The sequence below is a fragment of the Diadema setosum genome, chromosome 11, assembly GCF_964275005.1.
Source record: "Diadema setosum chromosome 11, eeDiaSeto1, whole genome shotgun sequence".
Taxonomy (NCBI): domain Eukaryota; kingdom Metazoa; phylum Echinodermata; class Echinoidea; order Diadematoida; family Diadematidae; genus Diadema; species Diadema setosum.
In genome coordinates, this window is record NC_092695.1 from 22448099 (window position 1) to 22472197 (window position 24099).

At 37.9% G+C, this 24099-nt stretch overlaps 2 protein-coding genes across 2 annotated transcripts in view; one reads left to right on the forward strand and one right to left on the reverse strand.

The window, feature by feature from the left end:
* Positions 1–24099, reverse strand: part of LOC140235039 (cilia- and flagella-associated protein 337-like) — a 151086-nt gene that overhangs the window by 4855 nt on the left and 122132 nt on the right. Inside the window, exons 12-21 of the mRNA XM_072315076.1 lie at positions 12542–12647; positions 7523–7674; positions 7004–7106; positions 6144–6330; positions 5468–5628; positions 3058–3220; positions 2391–2483; positions 2072–2130; positions 838–916; positions 245–316 (exon numbers count right to left, since the gene is read on the reverse strand). Of these exons, the coding sequence (XP_072171177.1) occupies positions 245–316; positions 838–916; positions 2072–2130; positions 2391–2483; positions 3058–3220; positions 5468–5628; positions 6144–6330; positions 7004–7106; positions 7523–7674; positions 12542–12647 (1175 nt within the window). The remainder of the gene's footprint in view (positions 1–244; positions 317–837; positions 917–2071; positions 2131–2390; positions 2484–3057; positions 3221–5467; positions 5629–6143; positions 6331–7003; positions 7107–7522; positions 7675–12541; positions 12648–24099) is intronic.
* LOC140234829 (uncharacterized) lies at positions 17230–20010 on the forward strand. Its single transcript, XM_072314868.1, has one exon. The coding sequence runs from the start codon at positions 17230–17232 to the stop codon at positions 20008–20010; it is 2781 nt and encodes a 926-aa protein (XP_072170969.1).

A 24099-nucleotide genomic window follows, 5' to 3' on the forward strand; every position in this document is an offset into this window, starting at 1 on the left:
AAAAAATGACTAGTTGATGTATGTCTCTACCTCTTTAACCTACGTATGATAGATGGATGAGAAAAAAAAAACAAAACAAAAAAACAATCACAAACTTTAATATAGACCAGGAAACAAAACTTGCAATATAGCTGCGAGACTTTGCATTCATATAAAAACAGAGAATGTGGTCTGATAGATGTCACATGCCCAAACTCATTTGGATTGAGGTTTCTAATTCTGGAGAGAAAAGGGCGTAGCTCACTCTCAGGAGGTTCCTCAATGTTGTCTGGTCGCTGCAGGCAGTAGTGATCAATGTCCCACACAGAAATGAAACCTGCAACAACAACAACAAAATAATAATAATATGGAGAAAAACTGAACAAACAATATGAAAACCAAGGGACTCTCAAGGTCTTATGTCACATTCTTTGTTAGTCAGGCGTTCGGGCATTTACACTACATGCAAAGAGAAATTAGCTCTGTTCTCAATATCCATAATTTGCGAGGACACATTACAACTTCCTGGTGGAAATGATGCATTTTCTTGGCTTGCACATCACATCAGTGTATTACGCATACTTTCCTTCTAATGCAACTATGAAAGCTCTTTTATTCGTAAATGCTACTAACTGTGTATGTGAGGAAATTGTGTCAGCATTTTTTTTTCTTATTCTATTTTTTTTTTTTTAAAGATTCCAGCAATGGGAAGGGGTGAGGGGGATACTAAGCTATACCAAAACAGATGTGCTGTCCATGGCGAAACATTTCAATTTTTATCAGATGTGAGCATGTCTCTCCTTTCTTTCGTCAGACAATATGCATTGTCCCATTTTGTGAGTGTCAATTAATTCTTACCCATGGAGTCTCCAACAAAGAGAGTGAGATCATCGGTGGAAAGCTGAAGGCAGTTGATGGATGTGCCCGGCTTCTTCACCTGAATAAGAGATGAGTGAAATGAAACTCTGATCCAAACACCAAAAAGGTAATTGAAAAGAATTGTGATTTGTAAATGGAGTGTGGTCATACATGTATGTACATGCAATCTCTTTCACAGTGGCTTTATTTTCCCTAAGTCTACTTGTATTAGCATAATGTGCAAAAATATTTCCATCCATAACACAAATGCAATGCATATCATTTCCAGAAAAAATCTTTAACTCTGCTTCCTAAAAAGAGATAGGACTTACTTCTACAGTGGTTCTACTGTGGTTCTTGATCAAGAATGTAACCACTCACAAATTTACCAAACTGTCCTACAAGTGTGCAATATCAAACTACCTTTTTCACAAGCAAAGCCTCATGGATTCTGATAGAAATTTCTTGTAAGTAATCATGTTGCACTTCATAGTAATGTCTTTTTCTACCTAGAGAGCACATAGGTTGACAAGGTCAGGAAGCCACAGCCATATCATCAAATTTTTGGCTTGATACGGTTCAGTGACCTTGTGTGATGATTACAGGCCACTAAGGTATCAATATGCAAAGTAGGTTGACCAGTGCTCCAAATATCTGAATTAATAAGCCAGTTCGTACTTAGCTCATGGACACGTTGGTACAAATGACCTTTCTTTTTTCTCAGTTGGTTAGGCACTTTAATCGTTATGCGTACCGGTAAGCTTGCCCGACCTAACAATTCATGGAATTCATGTTCAAACAATGCATGAACTTGCATAGACCTGCAGTGACCAGAATGGTTCGTCAATCATCCGTCGGGGAAGCATCCATTTCACTGTTTTGTGATGAATGCATTCACAAAAACTGTTTTAAATTCATATTGCCAAATACCAGGCTTGCTGTCAGGTGGATGTACTGGCAAGCAACATTTACAATGATTGCATGAATAATCATTATATGACAGATGCTTATCTCAGTGAATTTAAAAACCAACGTGCCTCTTGGTACAAATGACCTTTTCCTGCTCATGCGCAAAGTGGAACTACGAACTGGCTTATTATGTGGGTGTGTCTGCGTGTCTCTGTGTGTGTGTCTTTCTAAATTACCACAGCATATTCACAACTACTACCATTGTCTTATGAAATATGGACACTTTAAAATGACAAAGGCTGCGAATGGAATCTTTGTTACTTACACAGTTGAATTTTCCATACAGCTGGCCATTGTTGTATACATTCCAGAAGTGAACGCAACCTGGAATAGACGAGAGATGGAAGTGTAATGAAAATATTGAGTATGGTAAGTCTGGTTAGTCACAGAGTTTCACACTTTCGAAACCTTTAGCCTTTTTTTTTTTCCAACCCTGATTAAATCACAGCTTCATATCTATACAATATCAGAGACTCTGGTAGCATGTAGGATCATTCAGCTCAGATACTTATGACTGGAAATATTGCTAAAAAGCGTCTTTGAGCATGCACAATCTAGGTAGAAATAAAAATCCTGGTACTGACCTCTTGGCCCACTGGCAATGAGTTGTGCTGCCTCCTTGTTGGTTCGCCTCGAAGGAATGAAGATAACTCTGGAGATACTGTCGTCGCCATCGACTGACAAATCAATAATATCAATTCAAAAGATGAGACAAAATTATAAAGTTAGTCCTTCTTTCATATGTTTTGATAATCCTTTTGACACATTCTTGTGTGTGTATGTGTTGTTGTTCTTTCTTTCTTACTTATTTAAATTCACTGTCGTTTGAAGCAGGACGTGTGCACACTAAGGTCAAAATGTAATGAAGAATCATTTTGATTTTGTAACCAATGACACAACCACCATATACAGACATAATACAGAGTAATGAATATTTTGACGTAGTGGTCTATCATTTAAAAAAAAGAATATTGTAAACGTGAAATGTTGTGAGGAAATTTTTGAACATTTTTGTTCGCTCAGAATCTTTGCAAATATAACAGCGTGAAAATATGTCTATATACATCAAACTATGTACAAAAACTGCTCTCATCCACAGCACAAGACAAGTTCCTTAACATTAGCTCAGCATGAAGAAAAAAATTATTTGTGCAACATTTACTATTGAGTTAACAGTAAAAATTAAAACATAAATAGCAAAGATATGCAGATATCAAAATAGTTCTGTTTCACCACTCTGTCTCGACTTACCTGCACCTTTTTCTTCCTCATAGAACTTGGTGCTCTGGATGTGTGAGTAGGCATAGCCAGACACCAGGTTCCACACGATGATCTCTCCGTCATAACTGGATGTTGCCAGGAGTGATGGTGGGCAGGCGGCCACAGATAGGATGTCCTCTTTGTGACCATTTTTCTGCTCATTCACAAAGAAAAATTGACAAAATACTGTGAGATATCACTTTGAAATGCCTGTTTTCAACACAGGGGTTTCTGGAGAGGTTATCCAATGGTGGAAATAAGTTTACTTTAACCCTAAAAAGACTGGGGGGGGGGGCCTAAAAGGCCCCCCCCTCGACATTTCGCGCGATAATTCTGCAACGCGCAATGCTCTCGCCGCGATGCTCTATGACTTTTTTCTTTCGAGTTTCCCGCACATTTTGACACCAAATTTGTGACGCCCGGGGGTACGGTTCTGAAGTTACATAACTTTTTGTACATGCACGTGAGGCCGAAAATGGCTCAAAAATGCGATTTTGTGTACAAAGTCAATGCAAATTGAGTTTTTTCACATGGTTCATATAAATATGCTTATTTTTACTCTCAATGGCTAAAATTAATTTGTTTTAGGAGTATTATGCTTCAAAAAGTGTCTGCCACAAATTTTGTTTAAAAAAAAACCAAAAACAAAAGGTCGAAAAAACAAAGAAATACATAAGAAATTCATAAAACAATAAAATAAATAAGAAACTGATTTTGATACCGAATTTTTTTTCAAGTACATTTGCTAAGAATGCCACAAAGAATAATTAGACCAAAGATGAGCACTTTTGGAGCTTTATTTACTGATTTAGATCAAAGAGTCTGATTTCTTGCATAAATTAGCATAATTAATCAAAATAAAATAAAAGAAGACTATTTTGTAAAATTTAAATATACGATCTTGTAGATTACATCGCACACTACCATTGTGCAAATTTCCGTGGCAATCGCGCGATCCACGGCCGAGATCTTAAGGGGGGGCCCTTTAGGCCCCCCCCCCCAGTCTTTTGAGCTACCAAAATAGCCCAGTCTTTTTAGGGTTAAGTTGAATTGATAACTACTGGTTCAGAGGTTATTAGAAATACAAAAAACAACAATGTATATCAGGACTCAACTGAAATTATAGTTTGGATCAAGCCTTTTAAACTTCGCCTAACTGTATATCAAAGGCAATATCAATTTATAATGCATCATACATCTCAGCAAGAGAGATATAGAGAGAGCAAGAAAGGCTGAGAAAACAAACAAATAGACAGACACACGGACAGATAGACGTACAGAGAGAGATATGAAAGTGAATGAGGGCATGGGAGAAGTGTGCAAATATGAACACAGAGTGTGAAACTAAACACGGCACAGAATGATGAGGAAGGAAAGAGCAAGCGGCAAACAAATAGACAGGACTTTAGAATATATCAAGTAGATGCTAATGGCAATTTAAGTGGGAGGACTCCAAGGGAAAGGCATGGGGGAGAGATGGGGAGGGCAGAGTGCCAAATTGACATCATACACTCACATGATTCCTACAGCTTTCAGTTTCAACCATTGATGATTTGCTGCAAGACATGCATCCACCATTCATATTTCCTCAAACTCTCTTCCACAAAAGACATACATGTATTTTGGCTGTGGTTTGCTTTTTCTTCTGAACAAACCTAATTACTATTCCTTCATTCTGGGTTAAATGGTTGTGAATAGTTTGAATGTAATAGAGTGACATAAGATTGGAGTAATCAGATAACTGTAGTCTGTTGGCTTTCTATCAATCAAAATTTCATCATTACCATCATCATCATCATCATCATTATCATTTATCATCAACAGCATAATCATGAATATTACATCATTAACATTATTTTACTAGGTACTTTATTGTGACACTGCAGATTGCCATGACAATCATGACACATATCAATGGTATGTTTGTGCATTTTCATTCGCATCAGTCTGAATTGCTAACATACAGAAACATTGCAATCAATAGCATTACTACACTCGGTCCTCCCCCCCCCCCCCCCAACATCCTCACTGATGCTAATGTGGCTATATCATCAGGGAATAACAAACAGGGAGATAAATTTACCACCTGGTACCACATTGCAACACAAAAAACAAACAGTACATTCCCAGAATACTGTATACGGTGAATATTTTGTGAGGTTTTTATTTTCGCAAATTTCTTGAGTCAAGTGCTTTTTACAAATTTAAAAGACACATAACACTGACTCTGATTCCAATCCGAATGTGACATGCACGTTTACATTTCTCCGTTCAGTACATTACTCTGCGATCATGAAGTTAACCACTTGCAAAATCGTTGGGAAGTCTGGATTCGCAAAAATTTAGACGCGCTAAATATATGACGTATTCAGTGGTTGTACATTGTGTAATCGGTTCTTACCTCATCATCAGGCCATCTGGGCATGGGTCGCTGTATGTGTCTGAAGTCCTCACTGGAGTCTGTGTACACATTGATGCATCGGTCCCAGCCAACCGAGATCACGTAGCGGTTCTTGTTCATCTCAATGTACACCACATCTGTCACTTCGTCACTGCCTTCAGCTTTATGTGGGAATATTAAGTGATGGAAGCATAATAAAGTAATCTCAATACAGCTGCCTTCTTGAGTAATTTTTTTTTCCCCTCTTAGATGACTTATTTCTTTGCTTTCTTCCTTTTTTATTTGGTGTCAATCCTGTTTAAAAAAAAAAAAAGAATTTGCCAAAGAACCCATGGCATTTTCCAATTGTGTCATATTTCGAGGAATATGAAAGAACTCACTGAAAGAACTGAAAGAACTGAACTGTTTTAAACATTATTAAAAAAGAAAATATTCACAACCACAGTTTTATATGAGCAATGCAAGCAAATGTGTGAGCAAATTTAAGAAGCTCTACATACCAGCACCCACAGAAATCATGACATTTATACGTCTATCATGCATCCACGTGCAATCCACACAGATTTCAGATGTCAATAATTTTGCCTAGACTAATCTGTTTTGTGTATACTGAACACAAGACTTTTTGAAGTCACACTCTATTCAAATATATAAACATCAAGAAGAATTCCTGTACCTTTTTCTAATTTTTTCAGACAGTGGCCATTGTTGTAGTTCCATATCTTCAGCTTGCCGTCCCTTGACCCTGTGATCAACCTCCGACCAGTGTTGTCAAAGGTCAAGGTTGTGATGGCATTGTTGTTGTGCGCCTGGGAAAACTCAAAGACCAGGTGACCAGTCTCAAAGTCCCAGAGTTTAACGACCTGGTGAAGGAAAACAAAATGGATCTTGCTCATCAAGACAGTGTAACTGACAGACTATTTTTTTTGTTGTTGTTGGTAACTTGCATTCATGAAAATTAATACATGAAATGATACAAAACTGGCAAGAGTAGAGTGCTACTTATCGACAAGTCACATGATATTGTCTGGCATGTGATCACGAAAGAAAGGCCAAGCTATACCACAGTCTTGTTTGCAAGTTCGTGTTCCAATATCATGAATGTCTATTGACCAAAAAGAATGATGGTGTCAAATGACCAACACATGTTTATTTGTTCACATAGCTACAAAAACATAAATACATAAAAAAAAAAAAAAAAATGATATCCTACATAGCTGTATCTCTGCAGGGAACTAGATTGTGGTCTTCTGCAACTATTTCTGATGTTTATTCTACCTTTTATATTCGGCACATCCCAGGATATGCAGGGATTTGCTGATAGCTAGGACAGAATTCAGGAGATCTCTTTCTCTTCCTTTGAATGAAATTCTATTGTCATAACTTAATTTGCAGACAGAGTTTCAAATGTGTGATCAACGGACTACAAGAAGAGTCCCACAGGCTGTGCATGAGAGTAAACTGAAGGTAATCCAATGAGTGTCAGTGTGTCTACGTCAAAAATGGCTGGAGGAGCAATATCTTGTATTCACTTACCGAAGCATCAGAGGTTGTGACTACATTCTTGAACTCGCTGTTGTACTTTGCACATAGAATGGGTGTCCGGTGGGTGATGGGGATTTCTCGTAGTTCGTGAGATCTAAGAGAAGAAGTTGTAATATTACTTTTTACTCATAGATATCCACATCATTAGCATTAGCAATGTTAAGTAGAATGAACATATGTTGTTTAACTGACTTTGTTTGTATTTGGCATGGCAATACCTTCTCATGAAGGCCAGTAGTGTGTGTATTAGTCAATGTACAGACTGCCATATAGATGTTACACACCTAAGTATCCTTTCATCTAACCATGAATGGTCAACAGTATTTAATGAAATACATCTACCAATCTAATACAGTACTTTTGGAGTGTGCATACAAAGTATGTACAATGTTTTTCACATTAGAGGCTGCAACAATTAACAAAAGCTAGGCCGACCGAAATTGTCCATGTCACAAGTGAATCAGTAGCAATGAGCGTGCGGGTGAGAAATGATCTGTGCATTGAGCTCACTTGACCCTGTGCGTCAGGACGGCCATCTGGTCAGTTGCCACGACGACCACCCGAGAGTGGGTGTTATAGTGGGCTGCCTGCAAGTCTCCACGGATCTTGTGGGTCTTGGGTCGAATAGTTAGCATGCACACCTGGTCCTTGGTGTCCCACACCTGGAGGGAGACAATAGATAGATAGATAGATAGATAGATAGATAAATAAATAAATAGAAAGATAGATATATGGATGGATAAATGGAGAGATAGATGGATGGATGGATGAATGAAAAATAGATAGATAGATAGATAGATAGATAGATAGATAGATAGATAGATAGATAGATGGAAACATATAGATAGATAGGTGGATGTACAGATGGATGGATTGATGGAAGGAAGGAAAGATAGACAGATAGAAAGATACTTGTAGATGTAGATAGATGGATAGATGGATGGACAGACAAAGAAAGAGAGAGAGAGATGGAAAGACAAATAACAGGCAAATAGGATACAGACATATTATGGCAAACAATGAATACATGGATTTTTTTTTTAGTATGTGTAATGTAGATACTTACTGCATTTTTGGATAATTTAGGAACAATTAGAGTATGGCAAAGGTTACAACCAGTGTTAAAATATCTGGTCAAAATAATTCATCTGGAATGCATCAATACCATATAAGTACCTGAACAGGCAACTAGTGATACAGAAAGAAAAAAAATAGAGGCACTAAAAATACCCTGAATTTGAAACATGGTAACATAGCCTTGATAAAATCTAAAAGCATGTATGCACAAACATTCAGATATAAAACAACACCTGTGATTCAGAAAGCACATGTGTCATATGGTGTCATACTAAAATGTCAAATACATACGAATGGCTTCAAAATGTGTAATCAAGCACAAGGGGATATGGAATACTCCCACTTTATATCTAAATCTTCTATTTATACATCCAGTCATATCAACTGACATTTTTTAGTGTAATGCTCAAAATAAATGCAAAAAAAAAACAAATAAAAAAACAAGTGTTCCAGAAGGAAAAGAAGAGAGAGATAAAGAGAGCAAGATCACACCCTGGAGTTTCAGTACAAAATCAAAGGATAACAAAATTTTCCTCAGAACTTACAAATAACACCATCTGCCTCCCGCGGCTACACGCAGGTAACTGCAAAATTATATACCGGTGCACTCAAATGTTTGGCCCAGGTGTCACTAGGGCTCTGTTGTCCCCGCCTGCTCCCGAAATGTGGAAGTAGATTCACAATCGATACCCTATTCCCTAGGGGGAAGTGCATGTACGTTACACAATCACATTCCTTGAGGAGCAAACACCTGGAAAGTTATAAAGTGACACCTAGCCAAGGAGCTGAAAGCCTTCCATCCTAACCACAAGGAGATATAAGGTGACACTTGAGAATTGACGTCACATCTTCCGGCAGACAAAGCAACTGATCACAATGTGAAGTGACCTGATCAATGCAGGAAAGGACAAAAAGAAATATATTGCAGCCAATTTTCTCCCTTCTTGTTCAATCAGGGAGTTACCCCATTGCCTGTTGTCACTTCTGGAACCCTTTGGTACCGAAAATATATGTCTGGGTAGGTGATGAGCCAATTTTGGTTGAATCAATCAATACTTCTTCTTGAGTCCTTCTTGTTTTGTTGCATTTACCCTAAGTCTCTTTCAAATCACTAAATAAGGATGTCTGAATACATGTTTATGAGATCTGAGTTTGTGACAGCTACTTTGTGGCTTGGAACAAGAGTCCATCCAATTCATAAAGTGTGGGGATCTAGTCTCACTTAAAGTCAGAGGTCTCTGTTAGTGAATATTACACAAGTGTACGTTAAAGAATGCTTCTGTATATTGACACTTTGTTTTAAAATCCACTGCATCTTTTTCATCACTTGGAGCAATGCAGTCAAGACTAGTCCTCAAGATGCCCTCCCTAAATTCAAACAGTAAACGGTAAACTTCTTTCTCAACTGACTCGCAAAAACAATTTTGTCATGTACATGACAAGCACACACTGACAAATTTGTCTCCTTGTACTATATATGTATAGTAATCCCAATCCAAAGTGACACTGCCCATGAGTCCTCTTGAATACGCCACCGTAATGACAAGCGTTCAACGCAGAGGGCGACACATGCATGACAAGGAATCGTGTATTCATGAAAATTCAGCTGAAGGGGGCAGAATCGTTTTCTACCCCTCAGTTATCACACACCGTGCCGTGTTCATACGTAGACAGTCAGGCGGTGAGTTCTAACAATTAGTGTTGCTCTCCTCCAGAAATTTGAATGCATTTTGCCTCAAACTGTGCAGCATCATTGTTCTACATCATCACAGAAAAAATCTGCAGTCATAGCGTCTACGCAGCAATTTCTTATGGCGGGTGATCAAAGCTTTGAAATAAACGATTGAAAGAACTTTTACATCAAAGTCTACACTGGGAGAATGTTATTCTGACAACAAGAGGAACAATGCTAATGCATTAAACATGCAAGCCATCATTTAGCTAATGATGACCTACTATTTTGCGAGCACAACATCGATTGTTATCAGAGGCAGGGAGAAGAGAATCGAACTCTCAAAAGATAATTGTGACCGACATGATAAAAACAGCCTCCAGAGGTCACAACTTAATATATATCCAATGCAGAAGGACGCATCGCCACCAGGAACAATAATGACGGTAAGGAGAAGTCCCATTCATGTATCGACTCCCAGAGAGCAATTTTCGGATTTAGATGCTGATCCATTATGCCAAATAAAAGATAATTTTCATCTGAAAGGGCATGTTGGATACAGAGAGGTAATAGCACGGGGTCGTCCCTAGATGAGCAGGAAACAAGAAGGATATCAAGGTTTGACTCAAACTGGAATGATGATACAACAGTTCTTGTATCATGTATACTGTCATGTGGAAGAAAGTCATTGAATGAGGCAACAAAGGACAAAAGAAAGAAAGAGAGAAAAGGCAACAAGGGATATCTGCAAAGCAGATTAGGCAAAAAAAAAAAATTGTTGCATTGGCGTAACCCGCCCGACCCTAAAAATTCCGCCGACCCCACGTTTTTTTTATTATTTTTTTTGCTATCGATATCAAATATCTTGTTGATTGCGATCGCGATCGCACAAACCCGGAAGTGGAAACGGCTCTGGGGATATCGGATGTATGAGGGAGAGATCTAGCGCCTCGCATAAGCCTTCCTTGATCAGTACGTCATCTGTTTCCAACACGGACACGTACTCTAACAAGATTTATTCAGTGTATACGTAGCATTCAGACTGCGATGTATTGTGCACAGTTTTGCCATAGGTTTCTTGTGTGGAGAACTTACACGAATCTGTATATGTGGGACTGTAATAGAGATCGCCGTGTGCGATGAAAAGATCGTACATATGGGTCAATTTGCATCTATCTTATCTAAGTCAAAATAGTAAAATATGAAGTGAAAACATTCAGGATAGAGATTTCAACATCTTTAAATTCTGTGAAGGGGTATAATTCCAGTAATATCGGCCTCATAAATGATTTGTAGAATAGATGAACACAGCACATTCGGTGCAGCAGTTGTAACTGTTTACTGAGCTGAGCACGAGTTTTACACGTAAAATGCAGGTAGCAAAAAAAAAAAAAAAAAAAATCCGCCCGACCGACCCTATTTGAAAATCTCATGTTACGCCAATGCAACAAATTTTTTTTTTTTGGGCCTTAGGAGAGCTCTTCACCATGCTCTTGGTCAGATATGTTTAAACAAATTTATAAGAAGTATCAAAGGAAATACAAAAATACTGGAAAATATAAAAGTCATAGACAACTGGGAAATTCATACACTAGGAGACTATATTCACAACAGAAGTAACTAGACAGGATGGTGAGAGCTCTGGACTAATGGTAAGTTGTAGTACTATCACACCTGTTGATGGAACACACAAACTTTACAACATAAACCAAAAGTTGCTTTGTCATCAAAATATTCTGGCTATGGGCCAGCTTAAAAATCTTTCTTCAGCTTCAGAGTAGCAGAATTCATGGTATTGTCATCGTTCCTGAACATCCATTGTATGGGACGGGTTGGTTTGAAGGAAGCTACAGAGTTTTTTTGCAGAGACCATAAAGAGAGAGCGCAGTAAATCTACAATGTACCTGGTACATCTGTGCTTGAGCTTTTGCCATACTATCTTGTCTTGAACACTGCTCAAAATAGCGTTACCAAGTTCTTAATGCATGGTGGATAACATGGGATGAACATTGCGTATACGGGTACAATGAGCATATTGACATGCCTTTGTCAGGCCAAAGCTCTTTCTTTCTTCCCTTCCTTCGCTCCCCTTTCACGACTATTGATTACGTTTTCACGCCTAGGGCCACAGCAGACAAATCATAAAATGAGTTACAAATATAACTGGATCAATACAAGTTTGGCTCTAAACTATGCTGTACTGTCAGCAAGAAAAATAGATATGTTCCTGCATTTGTGTTCAAAACATGTTTTAATGAACTCATTTGTACAGCCTGGAATAAATTGGTCAAAACACAGTGTCTTTTCAGTAAATAATCCACAACAAAACTATGCAAGTAACTCATAAAGAGAACATTTATTCTATGGTCCTTTCCTTGATTAGTTTTGAACTTTTCATATGTGGAAAATCTTACTGCGTTTTGTGATATCCTCACTATGAAAGAATCTTGAATGGACAGTTCTTTGTCTGTGAGTGGCCTCGACAAGCATAGCAATCAATTTTGACCAATATCTTTCATACAGAACACAGACATTTTTTTTTCTTCCCTACATCACAGCAACAGTTCCGACTATAAAGTGCAGTGCCTTCATAGTTTTCACTTTTTGGTTGGCCTCACTGTACTCACCTGCTGCCTGACACAGCTTTCAGGGTTTACAGCAATATCAATTCTGAAACAATGTTATGCAATATAGTCTTAATGTAGACAACGAAATTGATGTGAGAACAATGACTTTGATATTGAGCAATAAAAGTGTTATAATGAAATGCGAAGCTTTACCTTGACAGTTTTGTCCTGTGAGATACTGTAGATCCTGTTCTCGTTTGGTGCTATGAAGAGGGAGAAGATTGGAGCGTTGTGTCCTCTCAGCATACCAGTCGGCTTGCTGTCAAGAGCAATTAAACAACAACAAAAAAGAAAACACTTTTAATCCCCATACTGTCTCTAATGATGAGAAATAAGAAATTGTTGACGCATTTCATTTCAGAAAACAAGGGAAATATACAATTGAAATCAGTAAAAAAACAAAAACAATCTCAAGGAATATAGGAGCAAAAGGGTTGTACATGTTTTAAAAAGTACGAGTTTTTTGCTTGCTTGAATTCAAATGAAGAAGAGGAAAATTTTTGAAATGAATTAAGAATATTTCTTAGTTTTTGATACAAGTTTGTAATACTGCATCTAAGTACAATGTATAAGGAACTAAAGCTCAGACTTTATCATAGAGAAAGTCTACAACCTTTATAATTGGGAGTTACATTTAGGTAGTTTCTCTTTTTTGGATCAGGTGATGAAGAATGGTTTATTGTGTGATAATAGAAAGAACTAGATATATCGCTACGGCGACTGATATGCCTCCGCCATAATGCATGGTTCTCCTAATAGGTCTATAGTACAATGTCTTGACAATGTGTAATGACAGTTTCACACAATTGGCAAAATATCAAAATGACAGGTTTGCCACAAATGTGCTGAATGTTCACTTTCCTAGAACTAGGTTCAATTGGATAAATGATTAAAATGTCAGAGTGCAGGTATTTGGGGAACTGATGATTTCTACTTGACTTTAACCCTTTTATAAGTTTATGCATTGAGTAATTTTCAAGGTATTGAAAAAAAGTATAATTTCAGTATCACATGGGAAAATAGCATTATCTAAACCTGGCCTTTGACCTTTGACCTCACAGTTCCAAAGAGAATCACTGTTAGGTTGAACATGCATAAATATGTAAGTTTCATGATGATACCTTGAGTTACTTTTGAGATATGGAGGAAAAAGTGCAATTCAACCCTTTCACTTGACCTTTGACCTTTTGACCTTTGACCTTTTGGCAAGAAACTTCCCACAGAATATATATCGGGTAATACATGCATACATCAAGTTAAAAAAAAAACCTTCAGGCATTGCATAAATATAAGGAAAGTAGTGATATTTTGAGGAGTTGACCTTGACCTTTGACCCCCTGACCTTTGAACCATGACCCCCAACTTCCCTAGATAATCACTGCCCATTGGAACTATACTAAGTTCCATGAAGATACCTTGAGCCATTTGCAAGATATGGCGAAAAACATGAATTTTCAACCTTTTTTTTTCACAAAATAACCTGTGACCTTTGACCTTTGACCCAGTGACCCTAAAATCCAAACAAAGTATTATCCCCCCAGGATATACCCTCATACCAAGTTTGATGTAAAACCACCACACGGTTCTTGAGATATCGACAAAAACAAAATGGGACGGACGGACGACCCGAAAACAAAATGCCTCTGGCCACTTCGTTGGCGGAGGCATAAAAACACATTTGTACACACACATACCCAAACATATTATACACACACATATGAATTATAGATGGCAAGTTACATGTCTTCAGTTTACATGACCTTTCTTTTTATCTTGGCTAAGCCATATGACAAACCCTGGTAATAACTGCTGACTTCAAACAACACACTTGGATGCTACATTTTAGGATCTATATGTGTGGATGGAATGTAAATACCTATGGAGCATTCTTACCTTACTAACGAAGATCTTCCCCTTCTCACTACACACAAATTGGTGCTTGCCCTAGCACTCTTCCAAGATGTTACATAAAGCAAAGTGTGTGACACGAAACTCAGAAGTACAACTGTACATGTGCCTAATCTGTCACTGACTTCGCAAGGGTATTTTGCAAAAGTGACACTTCAGTATAACTCACTGTGAGGCAAATATCAGGTGCGCTCGAGTAGATTAAAATGCACGATACTTAAATAATGGTAGGGGATAGGTTCTCTGTCTAATGAAAGCCTTTCAGGATTATCAGTGGTATAATTCCATGTGGGTCTGCCCTTTTGAGGAGGCATGTTATGTCACCACACAGATTACTAAGTCTCAAGGGCCTTTTGTAGATTAAACTGATTACTGATACCTCTACTCCTAACTTATATTGTTTGCCTTTATATGATAGTTGTGCTCAGATTCCAGGCACTAAGGAAGAGATACAATTGTCATATAGCAGCATGAAGACTATAGCCATGTATGAGATGACTTACATCTAGGCAGACATCTCCCATCACTGGTCTAAAAATATAACAGGTGCTTGAGACAGCAAAGTTCTCAACGATCACTTACTATGACTCACCATAAACTATATGATACTCATACTGTCTCTCTGGTTGTATAGCTGTATTTTAATACTGTATGTCCCCCCCCCCCCCCAAAAAAAAAAAAAAAAAAAATACAACGGGACCCTCCGCAATGATATCTTTAAAAATAGTGAATCAATCTAAATATAATTTCAGGATATAAAACTACAATTTATTGCCCACATCTTACAGAAAACCCCATTCGATTTGCTTCATTGGTCAAAGAGAAATGAGGAATTTTGTAGAGGATGTCAGGAATCTCTTCCCTCCAAGTTCTGTCTACTGTATTCACACACAAGAGCATCGAAGTGCTAAAATTGGAAGAATCAGACTCATGACATGCTTTATTACAACAATCTACATCTCTCTGTGACCGCATTATAACCAAATTGAATGGGGTTTTCTGGAAAAAAAAAGAGCTAAGATGTTATATTCTACAACCCTGAAGTAGCATTTAGACAGGTCAATCACATTGGGTGTTATCAATTCGAAAATCTGATTGTAATTTTTTTTTTGACATACTGTACACACATACGTATATTGCATATAGGCAAGGCTGAACATTAGCTGTGGCCTCAGCCATTAAATTTCATTGTCGGCCACCAAAAGAAAAAGTTTGTGTTGAGCCTTCATATTGGTATATTGAGAAAACTTTATTTTCTGCTTCCTATGGGAATTCAGTTAACAATATGCAAGATACCCCCTCCCCCCCCCCTCAAAAAAAAAAAAATCAAACAAATAAACAAACAAACAAACAAACAAATGTATCCAAAAAGCACTACACAATCATTTCACATCATCGCTGTTATTTAAAAAAATAAAAATAAATGAGGGAATACAGTGATTTTGAAGAGGAAATAAAAAACTAACATATCCTCATATATCAGATCATTCTATTACCTGTGAGCACAAAAAGTTCCTGATTATTTCTAGCCCACACTGAGAGGAAACAGAGTGTTGAACACAGCAATATCACTATACGAGAGCTGTTGCATAGCCTTCTTTCATGTGGTAATTGTGTTGCAACCATGCACTTATAAAAGTGAAACCAATCAGAAGATGACACAACATTATTGCTCTGTACTGATGAAACCAGGTATGCGGGCATAATATATCTTTTAATATATCCTTCTACAGAACAAATAAATCTCACAATTAAATGCATCAACCAATGTCCACATCTCTCTTTCTCTCTCTCTCTCTCTCTCTCTCTCTTGCCTGCTCTCTGTTTCTCAACAAACAACAACAACAACAACACACACACACATATTGATGGATGGTATCGGGCCTACAAAATGCATGTTTACCACTCATAGATGTGCTAACTTCTTGACATTAAAAAGAAAAAAAAAATGCAGATGGGATATGAGAGGAAAATCAGATTTTCATGAAATCTTGACACTACCGCTAGCCTATCACTTAATGAGGAAATTGTAAAGCATCTGCATATTTCCCACCCATTTAGGTTTGTCATTCGCAACATTTTTGTACGGGTTGCAGGAATTTAGTAGTTCATCTTTCTATGTAAAGAAGTGGTTTTCTGCAATTTTCTGCAGTTTATATTGGCTTCATTTTTTTTTTTTAAATGATGAAAAGTCTAACTTTCAAGAGGCAATTATTGTATTATCAAATTTCACTCTGTCTATCATACTAAATACTACGAAATTGTATTGTTTGGCAACTCTGCACTCATTACATCTCAGAAACAATCATTCCTATTGTCAGTAACATGATCACAATGTATGCCTATACTGTGGAGAGGAAGCCTATAATGATCACACTGTAACAAAACTATCAGTGAAGCAAAAGTGCACGCACACACACATAAGTTCTCATAAAGCGGTCAGATCACGCAAGTTATTAAACAAAGGAAACAGTCTGCACTCAATGATGTTTCTGTTTTAAAAGTAGACAGGCATGGGTGGAGCATGCCACAGCAAGTCATTGCAAGTCGCTACAGCCACCACAAGAGAGAAGTTGTTTGACTCTTTTGCAAAGGATTCTCTACTTGCTACGATCAACTCTTTAGATAAAGGACTCATCAGTTACCCAGAGATGAACTAATGCGAGATCAAAATCATGCTTGCCGCGATCACAAGAAATTGGTGCACCAACTATCCTGATCAATCACAGAAGAGGAAGACAATTTACTTTCTCACATATATTCTTCCCAGTGCATCTTCTTAGTGTCTGTCACCACTTCGGGTAGTAACTCCCTTTGATGACCAGTTCCATCTTTGTTACGATAAAGTGTCTCATCGTTCATTCCGGGAGTAATGACACTTGCCAAGCTTTGAAGTGATTCTGTATGCGTTGATGACTGAATAGGAGCCCACAATGCATACCCTAGTTTGTGCTGCACTCTACCTCTTCACGTTTCTATGGATAGGAGGCATATTTTCATCAGAACTGATCGGAACAAGAAAACAACAAGTGCTCAGCGAAGGTCACTGTTGTCTCAGTAACAGTGGAGAAGGTACTTGTGCTGACTGCACAAAACGAAACTTGACAACAGTTCCTGGGGACCTTCCGAATGACACTGTCATTTTGAATCTATCACACAACTGGATATCAGAACTTTTCCACAATTCCTTTCATGGCCATGGAAATCTTCTGAGGCTAAATGTGGCATATAACCGGCTCATCCAAATTGAAAATGGCACCTTCTCCTCTCTTAAACATCTACAAGTACTGAATTTATCATACAACAGGTTAACTGAATTTCAAGGTGGATGGTTTCATGCAAAAATCAATCTTGAAACTCTTCCTCTCACACAGACCAATTTGACATCAATGCCAAGAGCAACCAGTGCAGAGTCGCCAAAGCTAACACAACTTACTCTTTCAGCAAACAGGATACAGTCCCTCCATTTTGATCCTTTATCTAGATGGGACAATATATCCATTGATTTGTCGGAAAACAACCTGTCATCCATCCAAAAGCACGACTTTCTACCTCTGAAGAATTGTTTATTGTCATCTTTAGTCCTGAGTAGAAACAAGCGGCTTCACCATCTAGGACCAATGGTATTCTCTGGACTTCCTTTTGTCAGCAGCATTTTGCTCCACAGAAACAGCATTAAAAAATTGGAGGTCCTGGCATTCATGGGCAAAGCAAATATCACAACATTATCCCTACACAACTCTTCCATCGAGGAAATAATCCCTGTCAATAAGTCAGCATACAACTTCAGTTTTCCAAACATCAAGATTGTTGATTTGACAGGCAATGCCATTCAGAGAATTCCTGAGTTTGCATTTTGGGGACTGAATCAGATGCACACTCTCATTGTCAGGGAAAATAGAGTTTGCAGTATCCAAAATACATCTTTCTGTTCACTCGATGATTTGCAGGTTCTTGACCTATCAAAGAATCATATCACATCTCTGCCAAGTGGTGCCTTTCATTGCAATAAACATCTCCTTGAACTGCTGCTATCTGACAACAAGATAATGAGACTACATTCTGCTTCTTTTAAGGAGTTGATTTCATTACTCCATCTGAACCTATCTTACAACTTATTAGAAAGCAGTCAAGACAAGTTCCCTTCTATGCCATCCCTTGTCAATCTTGACCTTTGCTATAACAAAATGACAAGACTAACAAAAAATCTATTTCGGGGACTTTCTCGTTTGCAGTATCTTAACATGTCTAACAATGATATTGAATCTGACTTCAATTCAGCATTTGCCAGCACACGGAAGATGAAAGAACTGGTTCTTACATATGAGAAAAATCTAGATCTACATGAAGACTTTCGCACCTTGGACAAACTGCAAAAACTTAATCTATCCCATTCACCTCTGACAATGAATTCAACAGATCAATTTCATGGTACTGCATCCCTCACAATGCTTGACATGAGCTTCACCAATCTGCAAAGTAAACATCTGTTTGACAGTTCTAAACGATCTTCCTTGTTCTTGGGCCTGAAATCTTTGGAACAACTCCTTTTGCAAGGCAACAACTTTCTAAACAAAATGGTGCCTGGTACATTTCATCCACTGAGTAAACTCAAGATATTGGATATTTCCAAGTCTAAAATAAAGGTCATCAAAGCAAAACTGTTTGATCGCCTGACTCATCTCACAAGCTTGCGTTTGCATGGCAACCAACTCGTAGAATTGAACACACAAATACTTTGTGGCCTGCAACAACTTCGTTCTCTTTTTGTTCAAGACAATTTGATACAGTCTATTCCGGTCGCACTGTTCAACAGCACGCCTAATCTTTCAAAAATATTTATGTCGCAAAATCATGTGAGTACTGTGGTTCCAGGCACAGTATTCCCCAGAAATGTGGAAATTGATCTGTCAAACAATCCAATTCTCTGCTCCTGTGAGTTGGCATGGTTCAGAACTCTGCTGGACACCAACAACATTGCACTTGTGCATGCTAACAAGACTGTTTGTGGAAGGACATCCACGATGGGTGCTGCCAACAAACCCCTCCTGCAGTTTCATCCTGAGGAGCTTTGCACTGTGAGTCTGGCCATGCCTATTGTGACAACATTTCTGGTACTCATAGTACTATCACTCCTTTGTGTGCTTGCTTACCGCAAGCGATGGTGGCTGAGGAACAAGGTCTGCCTCATGAAAATGGCCATTCGCGGATATGAGGACCTTGAGGAGCACAACGCCGACAGTTACCAATACCAGCTCAATGTCATGTTCAACGATGCTGATGCAGAATGGATCAATGGCACCATGAAGCCTGCTATGGAAGAGAGGTTTCCATACTTCAGAAACGTCCTGTGGGCTGACAGCTATCTGAATACTGGCATGCACTATGTGGACGCCATATACAATGCCATGGAAATCAGTTACAAGACCATTCTGGTGCTAAGCAACCAATCAGTGGCAGACACGTGGTTCACGTCCAAGGTGCGGATGGCTCTGGAACACCTTAACGAGACCAGATTAGACAGAGTCACACTGATTTTCCTTGAGGAAATCTCAGACGATCAACTCCCCTATCTGGTACGACTTCTCCTGAATGCCAACAGAGCTACCTTGATGTGGGCTAAGAATACGGACAGGCAAGATTTGTTCTGGGAGCAATTTCGACACAGGCATGTACGAGAGGAATTCAATTACATACCAATTGAATCATGCTGATTTTTGAGCTTGAAAGGAAATGTCTTTGCAAGGGAAAGCAAGACACAGAGTGATGTATGGCAGATACAGCACGAAATACATCATGAGATAATGTGGTACTTACAGTGATATTTCAAACTTTGTACAAAATGCACATAATTTGATATGTAAGTGTGAATTATGTAATGTAATACCACCAATTGTACAGCTCTCATGTGACATATTTATTTGTGTCATTTCCCACAGTAGAAACAGGCATGTGCAATGTTAATCAGGAATACCAAGGTATTTCTGGAATGATAGGAGTACCAAGTGAAGTAACTGCAGTATCTTTTACCATGTTTTTTTTGTTTTTGTTTTTGTTTTTTTGCCAACAAGAAAAGTGCCAACAAATTACTGCAGTATGTAACACCAAGATAATTCTGATGCAAATGCGCAATTAATAAGGGATCTTTCTTTAGACCTGGTCAACCAAGCCCGAACTCTGTTGTATGAAGTGTCTTATTTTTAAATTAGGGGGCAAAACATTTATGTATAAGTCTTGAATGCTGAATTATGATTGTCTGAAGTTTATATCATTGCAAAGGTTCAACCTTAAATAAGTGATTTCACCATAACCATTTTTTTTCTGTTATGACCATCAGCTATTGAGCATGTATATTTGTACTTGTCCAACATGTGCTCATAAGAAAATTAATGAGGAAGAGTGCATATATATATATATCAAGTAAATGGAACAGGTGTGGATAATATGTAAGTATTCATATCATCTACACACACTGCATGAAAGCATGTACAGTGCACTCCAGTTATAACGAACACAGCTATAACGAAATTCTGGTTACAACAGAGTAAAAATTAGGGCAGCAACATTATCTGCTCTATGTATTTCTATTGTTCAATTGTTCTGTTATAACGAGGTTTCGATAAAACGAAAGAAAACTGCCGGTACCAAGGCCTTGGTATAGCGGGAGTCCACTGTGTACTGTGCCAGTCAGGTAAACAATTATTTGCTTGACCAACATTCCTGACACTGCAGTCAATATGTTTTGTTGTTTTTTACCTTTCTTAATATTCTTTAATTTCCATGAAATATTGACACTACTTTGCTCAGTTAAACGTTAAGTATGTTTTGATGCTGTATACTGCAACAAACTTGTTAAACAGACTGCATGCTCTGTCTGGCTACTTTGGTATTGTATCAACATTTGTAACTGCATGACAAAGGATGGTCAAGTAAAAAGTTGTATCAAAGGAACTGCTAATACAGGAGATTTAACAGTTTCAACTTGAGAGATTTAGTTTGACATAGAGACCTCAGAAATATCAATCAGCATGAAATACAAAGTCATCTTATTTGTGAATGCTTGCTGGTTCTACTGAAAAAAACAATTTAAGATTTCTTTCATTCAAAACATGAAAAAATTATCTTTTTAAAGCAATATTATTTCAAAGGGTAAAAATAGAACACATATTTATATCAGCATATTTCTAGACCAGCATGTTAATACTTGGTGGCCTGATGGATAATCAAATAAAAAAAATAACAAAATCACACCAAAAAAAGTAATTACTTCATGAATATTTTCATCCAAGTAGTTTCAGTCATCTGTACTAGAAAAAAAACATTGCTGTCAATTATGCATAATATACATTTGGAACAACTTACTTGATCACATTAGATGAATATATGTGCATATCTCTAAGATGTAGTATGCCACATAGAGTATGTATACTATCATATGTATGTCATATGGTAATAATTGGTTCAATGCAGTGCATGTTCGAATGTTCAGCACTTTGAAACATTCTGTATGTATAATGTTTGATAAGTGGTAACGAGGAATTATCATTGTCATAATTATTTCTCCAATCATGCAGGACATTCACCTGTTCAATAACACCTGCAACATCTAATTTCATCTCAGCCAAATCTCACAGACTTAGACCCCGTTTACAGTGCGGGGCCGGGCTCAATTGCGCGGCCGAGCCTCGCAATTTTGTCCATTTACACTGCTGGGCTCGGCCGCGCTTTTAACTCAAACCTTTCAATATTTTGTCGTAGTGGCGCTCTGCTTGTAAACAAACGCAATTTGGTATAGCCTGGTTTTCAGACCCTTTGCCAACTGGATTCCGTGGCAACGAAGTCGCCTTTCGGGCAAAGGCCTTTGCCGAAGGAAAAATCCTTTGCAGGAAAAAAACCACCTTAAACTATACTAGTTTTCCATGTTGAGGGGGTTAATATCGTGAATAGCGAAATAATACGGGCAGAGGGTCTAGAAGCCAGACTAAAATTGGCCGCGCATTTGGCCCAGTTTGCGTTTACACCAAGAAGAGGCCGGGCTCGGCCGTGGCTCGGCCGCGGCCGAGACCACCTCCAGAGCGAGGCCAAATGCGAGGCTAATTTTGGCCTCGCATTTGGCCTTTTGCGCGTTTACACTGAAGCGGGGCTGGGCTCAGCCGCGGCTAGCCGTGGCCGAGCCTCGCACTGTAAATGGGGTCCAAAATTAGCAGGTATAATTATGCGACTTTAATCTGTGAGGCCTGAACACAGAGTGTAATGTAAATGGGGCACTAGTTCTCTATTCTCATGATACAATATAGATCTTGATGGAAATAGCTCTATAAAATAAACATGTGAGAATGTTTTTTATTAATTTTTTCTCTGCAAACCTTGAACTAATTATGACATTCGTCAATCTTAAACATAATCTGAATTGTAATATAGCATTATGTGAGTACTTACTCTAGTGCAGAGGTTATGCTTCATTCTAATACTAATTTACCTGATGCCCACAAAAATTTATGCAAGACCTTCACTTTCAAGACTCACTACGCATCGTCAACAAAGAGCATGGTGATATAGACAATAATGGTAAACGTCACCAAATACATTTCAAAAGCTGCAGTACACGAGTGCACCATGATACATACCTGCTGCCTATTATTGTATGTAGGCTTGAATCCAATTTGCATGGGTACATATTGTAGAATAGTATAGTTTTAAGAATCTAAAGTTATATGAATGGAAGCTGCAAAGATGTATCAACTGGCTTTCTAGATTAAACTTGAGCTGTGTCAATATCAGTTTGAAGAATAAACTTCAATATCAGTATAAAGAATAAACCTATTTTACTGGGTCCTACTTGTTACCAGAAATGTTCTTTTTGGCATTAATGTGATGAGTCTTGGGAACAGCATGAAAAACAAAAATATGGTCACTCTGTGTATTTCTTTTCATTTTATTTCTGTTGATTCCAGGCACTATAAAGAAAGAGATACAATTGTCATACAGCAGCATGGAGACTACAGCCATTAAGTGACTTACATCTAGGCAGATATCTCCATCACTTGTCTAAAAATATACATCAGGTACTTAACCCTATAAAGCCCAAGGGGGGGGGGGGGGCACAATACATTGTGCCCCCTACCATATTTTTGTTTGCCACTCCTACACCCTTTAAACGATTGCAACCAAATTTGGTGACTTTACCTAAAATCTTATTGGGAACATTTGGATATATAATTTAGATATGTCCAATATTGCTGGTTGCCATGGCAACCATAAACTGACAACCATGTTAGTCTGATTTTGCATGATTTTCTGTTCCAATTTCAGTTAACAATATAATAATGGATGAAATGAGGTTTTTCTTGGCTGTAATTTACTGAAGGCCCAGAATGTGAATTATGGTTGTGAATTACCCTGAAATGGTCTTCTTATTATCTCCTTTATTTCTTATATGACATAGGCATCAAACAATAGATATAATAGAAATAATCAAAAAGACAGCATTTTTCAAAGACTACCTTTTTCTTTTGTGTTATCTTCACACAAGCTTTGCCTGTAATATCATTTGTTTATTATGTTATCAATCTGCAAACTCAAAATTTCAATATTTTGGAAATATGAAATGTGATACCAATATATGTACCCATTCCAAGCAATACATCATAGCTGTCATAGATATTCACTATATTGTAGTGAACAGCGCCCCCACGTGTTGACCTTGAGAAATTGAAACCATAATAAATAGTGAAGGTTGACTTGCTTCTCCTTTGTAGTGAATACGAAAATGATTGATATGAAATAAAAACATATATACTTGG